Raw genomic sequence first — 19,246 nt, 5'->3', positions numbered from 1 at the left:
CACACATTTTGCCACCCTCAAAATTGAAAATCAAGATGTCCTAGCAAATTTCTCTCATTTAATTTATTGTTAAATACATGTATAGAAAGTTACAGTGCATTGACAGACAGACCGTCCATAATGACATGCAATAACCATATTTACAAAAACACCGTTGCCATTAAATAAAGTGCACAATGTGTATCAGATGTTTCAGTCCAGCGACATACTGGAAGGATCCTGGGATGGTAAGCACATCCTAATGGGGCCTATAATGAAAAATAAATAAATAAATATATATATATATATATATATATATATATATATATATATATATATATATATATATATATATATATATATATATATATATATATATATATATATAAATAATAGTAATAATTCACAAAATAAATTAAAATACTTTTTTCCATCTACTACAGTAGTTGCATGTGGTGGTGTACATACAGGCACTGATAGACTGCATTTCACTTTCAAACTATAATTTTACAGTTTGTATTTAAACAGGCGATAATGTGTACTTACATATTCCATAAAGAGAGATGTTCCTGAATGTGTCACGATCCTTCAGACAGAGTCTTTGCACAGGCCTGGAAGGCGTCTATGAGGTCTCTGCACTCCTTTACTCTCTTCTCTGTGATACTAAAACACAAATTCAGACCATCGCATCTTAGCATGATGTATGTGTCACTAGATATGAATATATTCATTGAACAAACACTTGCATCTACTAATTTGACATAAGATTACCTCTAGAATGATCGTGCATGAAGGATTATGACAATAGTACAACTAATGTTTAAACAGGATGCTTTTACTGTGCATGCGAGTGATATGTACAGCACTAATCACCACAGCATGTGCACATGCAACAGATGTCTGCCACTGTTTCTTATGTGTATGAAACACGAACCGGCGGCCTTTCAATGTGTAGGACAGGTCAGGCTATTTTAATTCTTCTCAAGATATTTTTGTTATATAACAGTCCAGCGTAAACAAGTGGCTCAAGGTATCCAAGTCTACTACAACTGTAGTCAATATACTACATATTTGTCACCTAGCAGTAAAAGTACAAGTTATACAAATACAGTTAAACTAAATGTAATCATACAAATGCATTTCCATGAAACTCACCACTTGCCAACATTCTCTTTGATAACCTGACAAGGTGCCGGCAGGGCTTCGTCATAATCTGGCATTTTGACAGAACAGCTGCAGTTTCTGTCGGGAGGTGTGGTCCTAAGCGTTTGCAGTGTAGTGCGTATGCAACACGAAGGGGACAGACAAGCATGGAGGGGCTAGGAGGAGTAAGGCAGGGAGTGTCATGTAGCATATTAGCTCCAAGGTGGAAATACTCAAAATATTGAGTTCTGTCTTGTTGTTTGTATGTCTTTCTCTTATCTATTAGTATGTATCTATGCATATTTAATTACATGTATTTTTAAATACTTTTAATTCTCCTTTCTCGTTTTGGGGAGCTTTTTTTGTTTACTGAATATGCAGATAACTGACCTTTTGAGGTGACCATTGTGCATCACAAAAGGCCCTCCATTGCATCTATAATACTAACAACAGGGGAGCTGGCATGAGGGCTTTTCCTAAGAGGAAAAACTGGAGATACCGACAGTTGCTTTGTTGGCTTAGGATGTTGAGCTAACACTTGCAGCTCTTGTTTAAGCAACAGCACTGTATTAGCATAGAATGTGACATTAAATGAAGCGGTGCATATTCTTCACATCGAAAGCAGATGGAACACTTTTTTTTGCCATGGAAGAGTATGAGCTTTTTTAAGATTCTAACACATGGACACAAATATTTAAGTGAGCTTACTCTTTGCAATTCATATGCCGCTGCTGCTTATTGTCAAAAGCAGCTTGCAGGCTAACACAATGATAACAAAAACAAGTCTAGTTTGCATTAAGTTGTGAAAATTTTAGTCATCTGAATGAAGCAACCCTGGTGTCGTGATGAAATGGCAGACTACTTTTCATACACATCGCGCATGATAGTTGTTTGTTTCACACTTTAAAAATGCTAATTGGAAATGGTTTGGGTTAAAAAAAATTACAATAAAGTACATAACATGGTTACACTTTCATAATTCAACACGCCTGAAAAGGAGTGTGAAGAAGCAGATCTTATTTAATTCAACCCCTTTTGCCATGTCTCAACAATTACTGATAGTATTTTTAGTTTCAGGTTCACATTTACAATAACTCATGTGTTTGCCATTTTATAATAGGAAAATAATATGTAATAATAAACAAATAGTGAACTTCTGCGCATTGTCTATTTTTACAGTGCCCAAATTTGAACCACTAGATGGCAACAATGTACATATTATGTCATCGTGTTTCGCTTACAACGAGAATAACCTTCAATTTTGACATCGAAAATTATTAATGTAACTGTATGTTTTAGTTTGGCAGGGGTGTATAGTGACATTGTTAAGGATATTTTGGTATCCTTATTTAGCAATACTACAAACATTTCTCAGTCATAGTTAAACAAACAATTGGTCATTATTACATTTGTAAAAGCATAAAAAATGATACATCTCTTGCATTGGGTGTTATTTCAGTGTGCAAGTGTTCCTAATATAACTACTGAGCGAGTATGTGTAGTACCTCTGTCGTGGTTTTCCAGTGTGCCATCTACTGGTGCACATGTGAACTGCATGTGGCGTCTTCTAGGCAGACACTGGCTGTCTATATACTGTAAAATAAAAACCATAATGAACTCTTAAGGTCTTTGTACAGTTTGGCATTTTATAAAGATGAGAAACATTGAGCTATCTGTGGGTATATTTAATAAAAATGGACACATGTGATTTTGACTGTGGAAGTGTTTTAAACATTAGGTTGTCAATTAGCACAGATTTCCCCACTGTCGGTATTACAACAACGTCACGGCTTGCTGAGCTTCCGTGTATGTTTATTTAGCCTAACAATGTGGAGGAAATGTGGAAAAGCACGCCGGGCTGGTTAGCAGAGGAGCCGGGGTAGCGTAGGGGAGGTCAGCGCGGACACTGAGCCGAGAAGAGAGCCCTACGAGGAGAGGAGAGGGGAGTACGGACAGCCGCCTTCAAAAATGGCGTCTCTGGATGAAAATGTGTAAAGATACATATAACAAAAAACGCGGCCTACTTTCTCTACGGGCTATTTTTATCACTCTTGTCTCGGTCTTTGTGTGTGAGCGTTTCCTTTCAATTCAAGAAGAAGGCCTAAACACGGGAAGTTAAGTGAAATAAAGGGAATTTTATTTGTATGCGTCGTTGCTGACAGCTAGCATCTGCTGCTAGCATGCTAACAGAGGAGGAGGAGGGGTGCTAGTAGTGGTAATGGCGCTTGCTATTTACATGCAAAGAACAAACTTGTAAATTAGGGATTTCTCCGCCGCGTGTGTATGTATGTATGTGTGTGTGTTGGGGGAATCGCTTGGCTGTCTCTGCGCGTTGCAATATTTTCTCGGCGCTAGCAGCGTAGCCAAAACTAGCCTTAAAGAAAGGGGAGGAGGCACCAAAAGAGAGGACAGGAGAAAAAAGGGGACGCGTTCAAAATCAAATGTTTATCAGCAATTCAGGCATTGGCGGCCAAATCCGCGACATCTTCACCATGAACTGGACTGGATTTGGACTACCTTCGTGGGAACGATAAAAAAAGGAGGAAAATGAGGAAGAGTGTGTTTTATCGAGGTGCTTGGATTATAACCCTGTAAACCCCCCTCTTTTTTCATCCAGCTTTCTCCTCCCCTCCATTTCTCTTTCAATATGCTGTTTTCCACTCCCGAGGACTTGCTTATGAAACCGGGGAAAATAGCCTGAAACCGAGCACACGGGAAAGACTGGATTGTCCTCCCCTCGCGACGACACGTTCACCCTCCGCATCGCACACAGTTGTACCCCACATAGATGGATAGAAATTACCCGGGAACAGGGTTCGGCGATTTGGGCGCTGGAGCAGGATGGAGTTACGAGAGATCGGCCAAAGCAAGGTAAGAACGCATTGGGGAGCCAGACAATGTGCATGCATGCATGGGGTCACCGGGTAAACAAATTGTCGCCATTGGCTTTACACTCCACGGATGCATTGTCATCCAAACAGTTGCATAGTAATAACATTATCAACAGCAATGGACGCGCTGTGTGCGTGTCGTGGGGGTGGGCGGGGTGGAGAAAGGAAAAAAGGTTGAGGGGGATTTTGAATTGAATGTGATTGACAGACAGTGGCTTTTTAGGTGGATGCTTGGATGGGAGATGGGATATGGTGGATGGAGGAGGTGGGGGTGTCTCTCCATAGCTTCCCCCAGTTTTTGCAGGCCTGGACATGCTCTGATAAATAAATAAATGTATTGCTTTGATAGGATTGATAGAATGCTGCAAAAGCTCCACAGCACCCCCCTCCTCTCCTGACAGACATCAACAAGAGGGTGCACTGCTGTAATCATCTTCACTGTAAACCAAAAAAGGGGGGATGAATGTGATCGACTTCTGTCAAAATGTCCACATTTCTGCTGCATTTGGCTGATAGGAGATGATTTGCTCATTTGCATAATGAAATCGTGCCATATAACACTGCATCCCATTCGTATCGTCAATCTCTGTGCAACTTGATGATTTCATCCTAATCATGACGAGGATAATGTTGATGAACATCTACATTTTAAATGCAAGCACCGTGCACCAGACCCGTGGTACCTCCACATTAGCATGCCAGCTAGCTTTGCAGTGCACGGAAGTCAATTGCGGCCTGCTAGCATCACTTAGCTACGTGCTTGTAGCACATTTTTACCCTGCTATCCCCACGTCCAAAAGCTATTGCGCTCCTTTAGTACGCTATATTTGCTCGAATGAGTGTTGCTGGTGTTTGCAAGGTGATCGGCTGCATTTTATACGTCCCCCAGCACCGTCCAGCTGTTAGGCTACATCAACGTAATCAATGAGAGCTGACAAATGAATAACTCGTCTCTGCTATTAATCAAGAGAGCTGCGGTTCACTAATCTGCACAAATATCATCCTCTTGATTTATTTCCTACCCGAAATGCAGCCCTCGCAATTATAGAAGGCCTTGTGTCTGCTTTGCTGTCTGTGCTAAGAGGCAGCAGCAAAGCACATTTGCTAGCATGTTCACAAATGGTCAGCGGGTCATGCAATAGAACTGCAAGCAGTACATGTGCATGTCATGCATGTCATGTTCTAGTCATGCTGTTGGAATAAGATATGATTTGCAAAATCTGCATCCACTCTTGAGTTTCTAATATTGACAATTATTATAATTATTATGATGTTGCATTAAAATCAAGAAATTTGATTTTGCAGATGGACACAATCCTATGTCTTCAGGTCACTTTTTTTTTTTTTTTTTTAATAAAAATGTGCTCTGAAATTAATGACACTATCCACTGCTCCTCCTCCTGCTAGTCTTGTCTATGGGAGTTCCAGATCATCCCACCCTGAATCAGAGCTCCTTCACCGCCAAGCCTACGCCACCCCACACCCTCTGCAGGGCTATGCCACCAATCACCACCCAGGGAGCTCCGGCCAAGGCGGGGCTTGGGGAGCAGCTGGACGGAGTTTGGGTGAGATAAAATGTCATACCTACCCATGTCACCAACATTAGGGCACCCACCCCCACTGGAATGAATTATGGGGTGGCCGTGCAGGTCCTTGCTGGAGACGTGCACTTGAAAAATGTGCACGGCATTGCTGGATTTGGCCTAAGGCCCCAGAAGAGCCCCTGATTTTTAAGATAAACAAGAAGTTATGCATTACAGCACTAGACTTGTTTTTAAAGGGGCTGTATGCAACTCGCTCCAATTTGTATTTTTGAAACCAAAAAATATAAGACCACCACCGGCTAGCATATGTGGTTATAGTGGTTTAAAAGAACAGAGCGCACAAAAAATGTATTTTTCTTAATTACAAATTAGACTGCATAAAAATAGTCATACATTTCCGGTCGGCTAATAAAACAACTGGCGTTCATGGCTGTCACTCACAACTGTTGGTAACATCTACATGTTGGCACCCTCTTTGCAGCTGGAAGAACCGCTTAATTGAATATGGAATATAACTATAACTATAATTTATGATTAAATTCTGAATTAGTATAATATACACTATTTATTATTTCCATCCATTTTCTATGCCGCTTCTCATCGCAGGGGTATGCTGGAGCCTATCCCAGCTGACTCCGGGTGACAGGCGGGGTACACCCTGGACTAGTCGCCAGCCAATTACAGGGCACATATAGACAAACAACCATTCACACTCACATTCATACCTATGGACAATTTAGAGTCTCCAATTAACCTAACATGCATGTTTTTGGAATGTGGGAGGAAACCAGAGTACCCGGAGAAAACCCACACACACACGGGGAGAACATGCAAACTCCACAAGAAATGCCCAATGGAGATTCAAACCCAGGTCTTCCTGATCTCCTGACTGTGACTGTGTGGCCAACATACTAACCATTAGACACTAAGCACTAGACCACTGTGCAGCCCTTATTTATTATTTCCAAGTAATATAATTATTGACAAATATGTTGGATAAGAGAATTCAGCCACAAGTAAAAATAGTCACTATGCAAAATAGATCAGATCAGTAGAACTGTAACATTCTTATCTAGGTATTAAGAACTGATCATATCTTGCAATTTCTTTGAAGCATGACTGAAGCTCATTCTTCTTCTCCTTACCCATGGGACTTGTCTGGATTGGCTGGCGACCAGTCCAGGGTGTACCCTCCTTCCTGCTCAAAAGTCAAGTCAGCTGGGATAGGCTCCAGCATACTCCCATGACCCTAATAAGGATTAAGCGGCATAGAAAACGGATGGATGGATTTTATAGCCACAGTTGAAAATATTCACTCTTATTTTCAAGCTGCTTTTTTCGGTATAAGAGAACAGATTGAACAAAAAATGTCTATATTTTTAACAATTCAGAGTACAAATTGGCTCAGATAAGATGATTGGTCACTCACAGCTGCCTGGTATTCATGTGCATGTCCGTTGTGTGTTTGTGTTTCCTTCTCAAAGGTCTGTCGGGGCTGTTTGACACCGGCCTGCACCACGCCAGCCCCTCGGCGCCTGACGCCTCTGTCATGAATCTGATTTCGGCCCTGGAGTCTCGAGGTCCCCAGGCTCCTCCCTCTGCCTCTTCCTTACTCTCCCAGTTCCGAACACCATCCTGGCAGACAGGTGGGGCTGTGCTGCATCTTCCCTCATGTGTTGACATTCAAACAGGCCCCACTGTCAATATGACATTTAAAGAACCTCCCGTTGATTCTATTATCTTTCTGCTGGCATTGTGTAGTATGTGGCAATTGTTTTTATTTAAAAAACATGATTCTTGTCTGCATTTAGTGGATGGCTAGATGGATATTTTGAGTAATTTTTAATTTGTGTTTTTTCCCCCCTGCACAGCGATGCACACACCTGCTCCTCCGGAATTATTCATTTCTGGAGCACTTCCCGGCTCTGGCTCCTTCCCCTCCTCCTCCGCTCTCTCAGCCTATCAACACCCAGCATCTTTTTCCAGCCGCTCCTTCCCTGGTGCCTCCCTTTCCCTCCAGGACACACCCACGTTTAGCCCCACATCCAATGGTCTGCTCTCCCCACATGACCCCTTACTCCACATCAAGGCTCCCTCCCAGTCTAGTTTGGGTTTTGACAGACTCCTGTCCTCGCAGGGGGCTGCAGCAGCCGCTTACAGGGGCAGTCAAGACCCTACGGGTGCCACATCAGCCCAGGCATCCTCTGCTAGGCACCTGCAGCCTCACCAGTTCAACCTGCTTTCATCACAGCTCCAGGATCAGTCCTCCCAGCTGTATAATGCCTCAGTATTCTCCTCAGCCCAGCCCCAAGCTCAGTCCCAGTCCCAGTCCAATTCGGCTCAGGAGCGGGCCGTGCCCAGACAGGACAGCGTCATCAAGCACTACCAGCGGCCCACGCCAGCACAGCCGCAACTTTCGTCGTCTGCTGCCCACTCCTTGCAGCACTACCTCAGCTGTGGAGGGGCAGGCTACCAACAAATCGCCACCCATCACAGGCATGCTGGACTATCTTGCAGTCCACTGGGTGACCAGAGCCCCTCATCTGACCACAAGGCCTCCTCTCGCACAGAGCAATACCGGCCAATCATCCAGCCTCCGTATTCTTCATCAACCTCCTCCTCTTCTTCCACTACCGGGAAAGGCACCAAAAGCAGCTCCAGCAGTGGCTACTCATCTGCCAGTTCAGCATCATCCTCAAGAACTCCACTCACACCCCCTTCTGCATCCTCTACTTCCTCATCCTCCTCATCTTCTTCTGCCACCCCTGGGGCTCACCCTTCCAACTCAATCCCCACCTCCAGTTCAAGTGCAGCACCCTCCAGGCAGCAACCGCCCCCTCAACCGGCTCCACCTCCCCCAGCCCCTCAGCAGCAACAGCCTCCTCCCACCACCACCTCAACACCTCAGTCACTCCCAAAATCCTGCCTACCTGGCTATGGTTCTCCTGTGCCCCCTGTGAAAACCCCCACCTCTGCTCTTACAGGTCAAACCCCACCTCAACAGCAGACTCAGTCATACTCTCCAAATCAGCCCCCAACTTCTCACCTGGCTCAGTCTTATGGAGGCTTCAGTTCCCCACAAGCCCAGGACCTGAGCTCAAGTACTGGTGCCAAAGGTTATGGAAGTTTAGGAGGGCGGAGTCAGTCATACTCTACTGACATATATGGCACTGATTCTGCTTACGGATCACTTCCTTCTTCTCTGGGTGGAGCTGGAAGCCCATCACTGGGCTATGGTGCCCCAGGCCATTCCCCTGCGCTTTTAAGGTCCAGTGGTTCATCAGGTAGTGGAGCATCTGGCGGAGGAAGCAGCAGTGGTGCTGCAAGTGGAAACTCCGGGTCAAGTGGAGGAGCAGGAAATGGCATGACCAGTGAGAGAGGTGGGGGAGGTAGTGGGGGAGGGTCTTATCATATTCCAGACTCTAGTCCCTCCCCATCTGGAAACTCGGGCATTATACGCCCTGGGTTGCACTCCCCAGTGCCTGCATGTCCCACGCAATCTCCTGGAGGTGCTGGTTCTAATAAATACATCTCGTCAGTCCTCTCTCCAACTTTCCTAAGCTCCCCACAGGGCTACCCCGACACCAGAGCTCCCAGCTCCCAACCTCAGTCCTATCATCCCCCCTCTTCCAAAACAAAGGCTGACACTTCAATGCTTGGGGTTGGTTCTCAGAGATCCCAAGAGGAAGTAGACGATGACGACGAGTTCTTGATCCAGCACCTGCTGCAGGCACAAGCGAGTCCTGCTCCCCCGGCTTCCCATCACCACCCCCAACAACAGCCCCAACAGACATCCCAGCAAACGCAGCCACAGCCTCAATCAGCACCACCGACAACTGATGCAGGCAAAGGCCTTAGCTATGACATGGGAAAGTCCTCTGAGGAAAGGTACCACCCTCAGAGTGTCATTCGCACCCACAGCGCCACATCCTCTGCTGGAGTAGGTAATGCAGCTTCTGCAGGGTCTATCTCCGGGCTGGAAGGTCAGCTGGAGATGTCATTGAAGAAACAGCAGCAACATCAACAACATCACCACCAACAGCAACAAAGGAATGAGAGGCCTGTTGGGAGCAGCAGGAGTAGTGGAGGCCGAGGCAGTGGTGAACAAGTGCACTCGCACCTTCTTCACCATGACAACCTCGGCTCAGTTGTCCACTATGGGCGCGGGGACCCTTACACGCAACACTCACTTGCTCCCCAACACTCCTCACATAATCAACATGTGTCTTCACATTCGCAGATACCACCCCACACCCAGATGGAGCTACAGAAGAAGGAGCGTGCCGAAATCCCTTATCCTCGAAAAACACCAGAAATCCAGCCACAGCATTCCCAACCTCAAACCGCTGCATCTCTTATGGACTCCCCCACAGATCAGTCCCACCAGCCGCCCCACCTCCTCCAGTCCGTGCTGTCCCATACAACCCGCAACAAACTGGACCCTCATCCACAGCACCACAAGATGGACACGCACCAACAGCATCAACAACACCACAAGATGGATGCACACCGGCAACACCAACAACACCATAAAATCGACTCCCACCCACCACATCAGCAACACCCTAAAATGGACTCCCATTCTCAGCATCAGCAGCACCACAAGATGGACTCGCATCAGCAACACCACAAGATTGACTCTCATCCGCAACAACAGCAGCACTCCATCAGCCAACAGCAAGCTGTGATGGAGAGTGCTGGTGGGCGACTTGGTTCAAATAAGCATCAAGCTCAAGCTCAGTCCCAAACTACTCAGCTCCAACTTCAACTCCAGTCACAGGCTTTAGAGGTGGCAGCTGCACATTACAACCACGGACCCTCTTCACATCAACATGAACAGGGCCAGGTTAAACAAAGCCCAGTGGTTTCTTCTTTAGACATGCTGGAGCGCTCTCTTTCGCAAACATCCAGCACTGACGTAGTCATTGCAGAGGACAGACGTGGTGGTGTCGGTAGTGGGGGAAGGAGCGGAGGAAGTGGCGAACGCCACAGACAGCAACAGCAGGAGCAGCAGCAGAGGCAGCACCCGTCTCACCATCACCCACCACCACACTCAGCCTCAGAACTCCACTCTTTCCTTTCAGAGCCGGAAATCGGCATGCCCACCCCTTCCCACATGCACCACCTTTCACAACACCACCCACAGCAGCAACAGCAGCACCCCAGCTCTCAACACCAACAAGCCCATCCACACCATCCTCACGCCCAGCCACAGACCCCACACCCTCACCATATACCCCCTCCCTCTGCCCCTGCCCACCCCCAATCACAATCTGATCCGCAGCAGCCCCTCCCATCCCAACTCACTCCCCAGCAGAGCCAGCTAGACCAGCAGCGCTCAGAACAGCACCAGTTTGACACAGTCAGCCCAGTGGAGAAAGCAGACCAGAGCCAACAAAGTAACCGCTTTGTTCCGCTCACATCCATCTGCTTTCCTGACTCCCTTCTCCAAGATGAGGACCGTTCCTTTTTTCCAGGCATGGAAGACATGTTTTGTGCAGAGGACTACAAATCAAGCTGTGCTGGTGGTGCAGGACCGGGGCAGCAGGAGATGAATGAAAGCCATTCTGTGCAAGAGGGTATGGGCTCCATGAAAGCTGGACAGAGTGGAGGTGGACCTGGGGGAGGTAGTGGAGCTGGCTATGATATGATGGGTCATCATGGAGATCAGGGTTATGAGCCATACTGTCATAGCCTGGAAGAGCCCAGCAACAACACAATGACACTGGATCTTGACTCCCTTAAAACACATGAACTGCCCTCCACTGTTAACACTGAACAACTGGGTTTAATTCAGTCCCAGGGCCCACCTATGGGTATGGGCCCTAATACCGCTGGACCCAACACTCCTGGTGCAAAGATGTCATCTGGGCCTGGAGGAGCCAGCACAGGAGCAGGTTCAGGGGGCCTTCAGTCTCCGATTTTCTGCTCATCTCGTCCGAAGAAGCTCCTCAAGTCTAGTTCGTTCCATCTCTTAAAGGAGCGCAGAGACCCTAACACACTGCCGAAGAAAAGTTATGCTCAAGAGTACGAATTTGAAGATGACGAGGATAAAGCAGACCAGCCAGCTGACATCAGGTTGAACAGCCGCAGGCTTCCTGACCTCCTTCCAGACTTGGTGTCCAGCTGCAGGAAAGGAGGAGGCAGTGGGTCTCTCAGTCCTCTAATGGGCGACATTGACTTCTACCACTCCTCTGGCTACCCATCAATGGGGGGACACTCTCTGTTGCCTCAAGATGGCCCTAAGAAGAGAGGCAGGAAGCCAACTAGGCCGAAGAGGGAGGGCCCTCCTCGGCCCAGAGGCAGGCCTCGTATCCGCCCCATGCCTGAGCCTTACACACCGCGAGGAATGATGGGAGATATTGGAGGAACAGTAGGCAGCGGAGGGGGATTCAGTGTGGAGGGGCGAGGGAGGGGCAGGGGCCGCGGGAGCCGAGGAAGAGGAGGTCGGAGAGAGGATATGTACATGGAAATGAGTGGGAAGGAGCAGGAGCAGCTGCATCACCATCAGCAACAGCTCCATCACCAACCTCAACAACATGAACCTATCCCACCTCTGAAGGTCAGTAGCTTTATATTTATTTAAATTATTCTGTTACACGTACATTTATAAGCCACAAATAATTAATCCTATTTTTGTATCTGTTATAGATCAAGTTGCCAATTCCCATGTCCTCCTCCGATGCCTTGCTGAGGACAGACTCTCTGTCTGGCACAGACCCCGCTTTGTCTGATGGCTCTGTAGGCTCAGCACCCTCACTTGGGCTGAGTCCTGGTCCATGCAGCACTGAGAACACCAGGACACAGGACAAAAACAAGCAGAAAAGCCAGATGATGAATGAAGGAGTAGATGGGGACGGTCTGGAGGAAAGGGTAAGCGCTACTGGATGATGATGCTGTGTTATAGTTTTGTGGGTTTTTTTTTGTTTTTTTGAGCAATTTAAACTGAGTCTGTCTGGTCTATGTGTAACTTCTAGGGTGATGAGAAGGATTCTGAATCCAAGGCTGGCTTAGTCGCTTCTTTCTTAGACTTCCTCAAAACCGGGAAGAGACCCCCAAGCTTGGATATTTCCCCCGGAATGGAACCTGATAATGGTGAAAGCTCCCCTTGCAAATCAGCGGGTCTGCGTCCATTATCCCCAGCACCTCCTCCACCCCCGCCACCACCACCATTTGGGGACAGTGAAGGGAATGGCGGTCTGGCCCTGGGCAGCTGCCCCAGCCCTAAGCGCTTGGAGGATGAGTTGAAGAGGAACCTAGAGACCTTGCCATCGTTCTCTTCTGATGAGGAGGACTCTGTTGGAAAGAATCAGGACCTCCAGAAAAGCATCTCCTCAGCCATTTCCGCCCTGTATGACACTCCTCAGCTGACAGCTAACATCCATCCACCGTTACCTCCTCCTCCGCCTCCTCAGCTACAGGCTTCTCACTCCCCTCTAACACCAACACTGCAGCCTCCGACCCTTAGCCCTCAACCTGCTATGCATACACCCCATGCACAACTCCAGCCAGACGAACCTGGCATCCTCCAGTCAGAGGAAGAAAACATGGACGAGAGCAAGGAGGGGAATGAAGAGGAGAGGAGCACCAGAGGGGATGAGGAGATTGATATGATGGAGGAGCGAGAGCCTCAGCTTGAGACTCTTGGTGCTCCAAAGCTTGAAGGTAAGGCTTAACTCACTTTCTGTTTACGGTAATCAGTAATCACCAATATTTGATTAGTGTTAGCTAATGCACACACACACACACACACACACACACACACACACACACACACACAATATATATACTGTGTGTATATATATACTGTATGTATATATATAAAGTGTATTGTGATGTGTATTAGATTTTTTTTCCCCATGATTATTAAATGGATTATTATACTGTAGTACAGAACAACTCCAATGTGCGGTCACGATAGAGGCTTAACACTATTCACACAGTACATGCATGTGTAACATGAAGGACTATGTGTAACCCGGCACATAATCATTCAGCATAGGAAGAATTATATGCAGTTTGCATTATTAATCCATCATTTGAATCGAATGTCATCTTTTCTTTTTTAGGATTAGCTAAAATTAGTATTTTCCAACAGCAGCAGATGCCTCTTATTTACTGCACTGTCGCAAGGTTTTTGCATACATTTACACCAACAGTTGGTGTATCATTAAATCAGACAGCCTGTTCTTTATTGAATAGACTGGTTATTTATATTTATTATTTAAATACATTGTGGTACTTGCCTTGTTTTCTATTGATCTGTCTTGTGATCCTCAGCCTTGATCTCTTTCCTTCCAGTGTCCCTCCCGGAGATTCCTCCTGCAGCAGCAACGCCCGAACCTCCCTCCGTCCCACCCTCTCCTGCCTCCTCCTCCTCCTCCTCATCTCCCTCTCCTTCCCCCCTTCCTCCTCTCTCTCTGCCCTCACCTCTTCCTCCTCCCCCACCACCCGAGGAACAACGGGAGAACTCCAAGCCTCCGAGTCCCGTTGCTGCCAAATCTCCGACTCCTCCACCTCCTCTAACCGCTACTTTCCCTCCACCTGCCACTCCTCCTCCTCCTTCTACGACTTCCCCTTCTCATCCTGCTCAAGCATCTCCTCAGAAGGAGTCTCCCACACCCTCCCCAGAGTCCGCCGCCTCTCCCGAAGAAGAGCGACCACCTCCAAAGATCACCTCCTTGCACCTTGCTCAGAAGCAAGAGGATGCAGCCATTGCTGGAGAGAGTGAGGAGGATGAGAGCGAGAGCGGTGGGGAGGGCATCTTCAGAGAGAGGGATGAGTTTGTGGTGCGGGTGGAGGACATTCGAACACTCAAGGTATTTGTGCGGAGAAAGTGAACTGTCTTTTTAAATGCTCTCTTGAGATCTAAACCCCTGACAGATGCATACACACTTTTTGCACACAGTTGGCCCTGCAGACAGGCCGGGAGCCTCCACCCATCTGGAGGGTGCAGAAAGCCCTGCTGCAGAAGTTCAGCCCAGAGATCAAAGATGGACAGAGACAGTTCTGTGCTACAAGCAATGTGAGGAAGCTGCACACATCTTTATTTTAGGGTGTACATTAGCAGTCAGAGTGGGACATCCTGTAAGAGTTATGTGTTCCTCTCTTAGTATCTTGGCTACTTCGGAGATGCCAAAAGACGTTACCAGCGCATCTATGTAAAGTTTTTGGAGAACGTCAACAAGAAGGACTACGTCAGAGTCTGCTCTCGAAGGCCGTGGCGCAGAGCCACTCCTGCTCTCAGGTACATCTTGATAACTTCACTGATCTGACTCATTTGGAGCACCATACAATAATGAAGGAAAACCAGAGATGGCAGTGTTGATAATGCGGTTTGTGTTATTGATTTTTAATGCAATTTCTCAATGTGACTCAGGCGCCAGTCCTTCCCCAGAATGGCTTCCCCTCCCTCAAACCAAGCACCACCAAAAGAGGAGAGATTGACTCCCCCCAACCAGCGGGACAAGGAGCCGAAGGAGAAAACGAGAACGAGCACACCGCCAACAAAGGAACAACGTGAGAAAAAGGAGGTCCCAGCTGCATTGGCTAAGGCCAAGGAGAAAGAGCGTGAGGCGGATAAAGACAAGGACAAGCGAGTACAGACGTCTCAGGAGAAAGCGGAGAAACGCACCGCAGATCGCGCGAGGGCCAAGGACGAGAGGAAAGCATTGGAGAGGAAGGAGAAACCTGAGCGACCACCAAAGTCCAAATCAGCCAAGGTGAAGGCAGAACCTCCCCCTAAGAAGAGGAAGAAGTGGCTGAAGGAGGCTCCCTCCTCGTCTGACACGGACTCATCGGATGAAGCCGCTAGTGAAAATGAAAGTAAGATTAGTTTGTATTCTTGTTTTTAAATATTTTCTTGTGGTGACTTAAGTTGACATCCTCCGCTACTTAGTGCCCGTGAAAGGGGGTGTGAACAATCGAGCCATGAGGGAAATGTTCCGCAGCTACGTGGAAATGCTTGTCAGCACAGCACTGGACCCTGACATGATCCAAGCCTTGGAAGATACAGATGGTGAGAACTCATTTAACTCGAGAGAGCACAGACCTCTACCACGGTGGAAAAATTGGGATTAGGAGCAAATATTACACCTTCATAGATAGCCCCTTGGAAGTAGAAAGTGAGTGCAAGAAAAAAAATCCTTTGCCCTAGTCCTACCCATCAACAAAGTTTTGTCCAAACGTTGTGAGGTAATTTTTGTCTATATTGTTGCTAACTAACAAGAAATGGCATAGCCTCCTTGATCTGTTTTAAATATTTACTGACGTGTGAAACCAAGTACAATCAGCTGAAAGAATGATGAGCGAGAGCACAGCCGCCACAGGTCGTCCCATATTATTAAAGCGAGTGTCAGCCTCATGGATGATGACTAATGACACTTCCTCTACTTTGACTGGCTGCCAGATGAGCTTTACCTCCCCCCCATGAGGAAGATCGACGGCATCCTCAGCGAACAGAAGCGGAGGTTATTGAGGAGAGTCAGCATGAGCTCTCAGCATCAGGTAAAATCTGCCCTGAACTGACCTTCAGGTCTTTTATAACGTAACGGCCTGAAAAACGTGGTTCACTCATACTTGTGTGTAATTTCCTGGATCATCTTCCCTCCACAGGAGGTTCTGCATGTGTACCCCCAGATTATTGTAGACCCCTTGGACTTGGGAGTGGTGAGGGTGCGGCTTAGTGGGGACGCCTACAACCGCAAGACTCTCAACAGAGTCAAGAAAAGCCTGCCTAAACCACAGGTGGGTGTCATCAGCTGTTGTACAAGGTCTTGAAAGTAAAGTGTTAATCTAAAAAAAGGGGGGCATTCAATGACATTTTAAATCTATAACCACGTTGAATTACTTGTGGATATTAAAACAATAATCTGTTGACGTTGTGCAGCAACAGAACGGTACTCAGGAGAGCACGAACCTCTGCCGAGGCCCGACAATCTGAATTTGGATCATCATTAAATTGCACACCTGCATATGCCTGAATTTATGTCATTAAGTTCCATGCATTACTCACTGAGGAATTAAGGACACTCCTCGCTACCTCTCTTGCTTTTGTATGGATTCTGCAACACCACTGATGATCTGTTTATTTTACATAGCATAACACCCCTCCTCACAATTTAGCAACCATTTCATTATATCTTCTCAAGGGACAATACTATCGAAATAAAACCTGGACATTCTTTAGAATAGTCAGTGTACAGCTTGTAGATGGTAGATTTACCATCCACTGAGAATGAGTTAACACTCAGCCATTATTGTCTAAATAGCTGGCAACACAAGTGAGTAAAACTCAAAGGGAACATGTTCAAATTCTGTCCTTGGTGTGAATATTTAGTGTGAGCACCATTGTTATCTTGCGCTGCCTTAATCCTCTTTGGCATGCAGTTCACCATCCAAAATCCTCTTCCACTACTATGATGACATGATTGGTGGACCTGGTGGATGTTAGACACCTTCCCTCCTCTTGACGATGCCCCACAGGTGTCAGTTGGGTTCAGGTCTGGAGGAGACATACTTGTCTGCTCCATCACCTTCAGCTTCCTCAGCAAAGCATTTGTCATCTTAGAGGTGTGCTTGGGCTCCTTGTGTTGGAAAACTACCATGCAGCCCAGTTACCCAAGAGTGTCACCGTACATGTTGGAATTCCCTCAACGAACCGTAGCTCCTTAGCTCTGGCAGCACTCATGCTGCCTCAGACCACGATGCTACCACCACTAGGCTACACAGTTATCTTGCTACTCGCTTGTATTTCCAGCTATTTAAACAATAATGTGAGGCGTCAATTTCAGTGGCAAGTAAATCTATACTGCTATACAAGCTGTACACTGACTACTTTAAAGTAGGTTTAATTTCTCTAGTCCTTTGAGAAGAGACACGTAAATAGAAATAATAATCATAATACTCACTTTTGTGACAGTATGGATTTCAAACACTGCAAGGTTGACATCTTGACAGGCTGCAATGGACTGAATAATAATCTCCAATAAAAATCACAACTGAACTAGATCCAACAGGCTAAGAGTTATCTAATGACACAATTAGGAGTATGGTTATTTGGCATATTTATGCAATACTTTGTGGTAGTGATTTGAATTGAATTTGGATTCAAATCGCCAAAATGACTTGAAGCTCATGCATCATTTCAATCTGATTCACTGTTGTCGTGTTTTTTTTTTTTTTTTAGGACCTTAAGCTGTCATCTGAGTCATATCGAATCTACAGTCTCTACCACTCCCTGCATCATTATAAATACCACACCTTCCTACAGTGTAAGAAAGAGGTAAGCTTTGACGCCATGAGCCGTGCTAACCTACAGGCGTGCTTGAATTTCAGCATCTTTTTATTTCGCGTCTCCCACAGACCAACACGATCGAGCAGGCGGCTGAGGACCCGGGCCAGGAGGAAGTGGTGCAGCAGTGCATGGCCAACCAGAGCTGGCTGGACACACTCTTCGGTTCCTTCATCGAGCTGCTCACACTCAGCACCAAAGCCTGAGAGTGCAGCTCAGAGAGATGGGATTAATTAAAGTCGGATATGAAAAGAAAAAAATCATGATGGACCCCACTGTACAGCCCCCCTCTCCTTCCCCCAACCAACTTTCCTCATATCTCAAAGATGTGAGGATGTGTTTTCAAGGCCCTTGATGAACTCAAGGATGTCAGAACAATGCCCTATTTTTTCCCCCCTTCTTGAACAGTGACTAAAGAAATGTGTTGCTTTGTGAGGAGTGGGACCCCACTGGATTAGGGGTCACTTGGGGGTCAAGGATTCTGATCGCCACCCGTGAAAGGGAAGGCAAGATCGGAAAGCGAGGAGCCACAACGCCACTAACATCTTGTTAACTGTGTGTCATTAAGACAATAGCTCAGAGAGAAACTATTACTGCTTAGTTTTTACATAAATTATTTTTTTGAAAAGACTAACATCAGCTGTTGGCTTTCGGAAAAGACTGGAAGAGGGCGAGAATGCTTTTTAAAGTGCGTGTGGAGCGTGCGGTGAGCAGTGTGAACATGGACTCTTACCATTATGTGTTAATAAATGCTCTCTCTCATTCTGTGCTACGTAAAGGGCAGCACGACTCAGCCGTGTGATAATATATAAACACATTTTTATTATTTATATGAGGAGGTTTTTAACTTAACAAGCGCTGGATTGCTGCCCTAACATTTGAAATACTTTTTATTGTCCACAGGTTCAGTATACAATCGTGACCCACATATCCAAGCCGTCTTCCCCTCTATACTTAAGAATGGACGTTAAGACTGACATAATGTATCAAATACAGTGGGTGTAAAATAGTAATACAAAAGAAGGAGAAAAAATAAATGGAAAAAAAAGAAAGTGGGGGAAGTGTATTTGAAACTTTACATTGTTGTGCTTCAATTCAATCATCACTCATGCAGGTGCAAGGAAAAAAAGTCAATTTCCAGTGCAGGAAGGAGTATAAATAGGTAATATTTAAAGAGGAAATAGTCATGTCATTTTTATCATTTTGATGTATGTGCATACTTATTTTGAAAACAATCTAATTTTCCATAAAAACGGAAAAAGGTGTGTAAATATTGTACAGTTCTTGATGATATTCTTTGTCCTTCTGTACATTAACTCTCCTGTATTTGAGAAACAAATAAAACCTGCAAAGATCAATCAGTGTTTCGTTTCTCTATTATATGAATAATACAAGTC

The 19,246-nt window shown here is 46.1% G+C and overlaps 1 protein-coding gene and 1 long non-coding RNA gene across 4 annotated transcripts; one reads left to right on the top strand and one right to left on the bottom strand.

The window, feature by feature from the left end:
• Positions 1–100: 100 nt before the first annotated feature.
• Positions 101–5,143, bottom strand: LOC129177899 (uncharacterized). 2 transcript variants are annotated; one of them, XR_008569697.1, is made up of 4 exons: positions 5,036–5,143; positions 2,628–2,715; positions 526–642; positions 101–248 (listed from the first exon to the last, which is right to left on the bottom strand). It is a non-coding gene; the product is annotated as an uncharacterized LOC129177899 (long non-coding RNA). The 2 variants fall into 2 exon arrangements; XR_008569696.1 differs by lacking the exon at positions 5,036–5,143 and having other exon boundaries at positions 2,628–3,716.
• prr12a (proline rich 12a) lies at positions 2,888–19,207 on the top strand. Of its 2 annotated transcripts, XM_054769461.1 has the most exons (16): positions 2,888–3,694; positions 3,791–3,993; positions 5,421–5,578; positions 7,042–7,203; positions 7,429–12,119; positions 12,209–12,430; positions 12,535–13,222; positions 13,859–14,376; positions 14,466–14,582; positions 14,671–14,804; positions 14,937–15,382; positions 15,456–15,575; positions 15,966–16,063; positions 16,172–16,303; positions 17,745–17,840; positions 17,921–19,207. In XM_054769461.1, exons 2-16 carry the CDS (start codon positions 3,911–3,913, stop codon positions 18,053–18,055), a joined length of 7,800 nt encoding a protein of 2,599 aa, XP_054625436.1. In that variant the 5' UTR covers positions 2,888–3,694; positions 3,791–3,910; the 3' UTR covers positions 18,056–19,207. The 2 variants fall into 2 exon arrangements, with proteins under 2 accessions (XP_054625436.1, XP_054625435.1); XM_054769460.1 differs by having other exon boundaries at positions 2,888–3,993.
• The last annotated feature ends 39 nt before the right edge of the window (positions 19,208–19,246 follow it).

This window comes from Dunckerocampus dactyliophorus, chromosome 2 (assembly GCF_027744805.1).
Source record: "Dunckerocampus dactyliophorus isolate RoL2022-P2 chromosome 2, RoL_Ddac_1.1, whole genome shotgun sequence".
In the NCBI taxonomy this organism is placed as follows: domain Eukaryota; kingdom Metazoa; phylum Chordata; class Actinopteri; order Syngnathiformes; family Syngnathidae; genus Dunckerocampus; species Dunckerocampus dactyliophorus.
The sequence above is the reverse complement of the archived record's forward strand: the minus strand, read 5'-3'. Positions and strand labels throughout refer to the sequence as shown.

Coding starts and splice junctions, on each gene's coding strand:
- prr12a (XM_054769461.1), top strand. CDS start 3,911: ATGGATAGAAATTACCCGGGAACAGGGTTCGGCGATTTGGGCGCTGGA. Junction 13,223..13,858: donor TGGTGCTCCAAAGCTTGAAG/GTAAGGCTTAAC, acceptor CTTTCCTTCCAG/TGTCCCTCCCGGAGATTCCT. Junction 15,383..15,455: donor AGCCGCTAGTGAAAATGAAA/GTAAGATTAGTT, acceptor TCCGCTACTTAG/TGCCCGTGAAAGGGGGTGTG.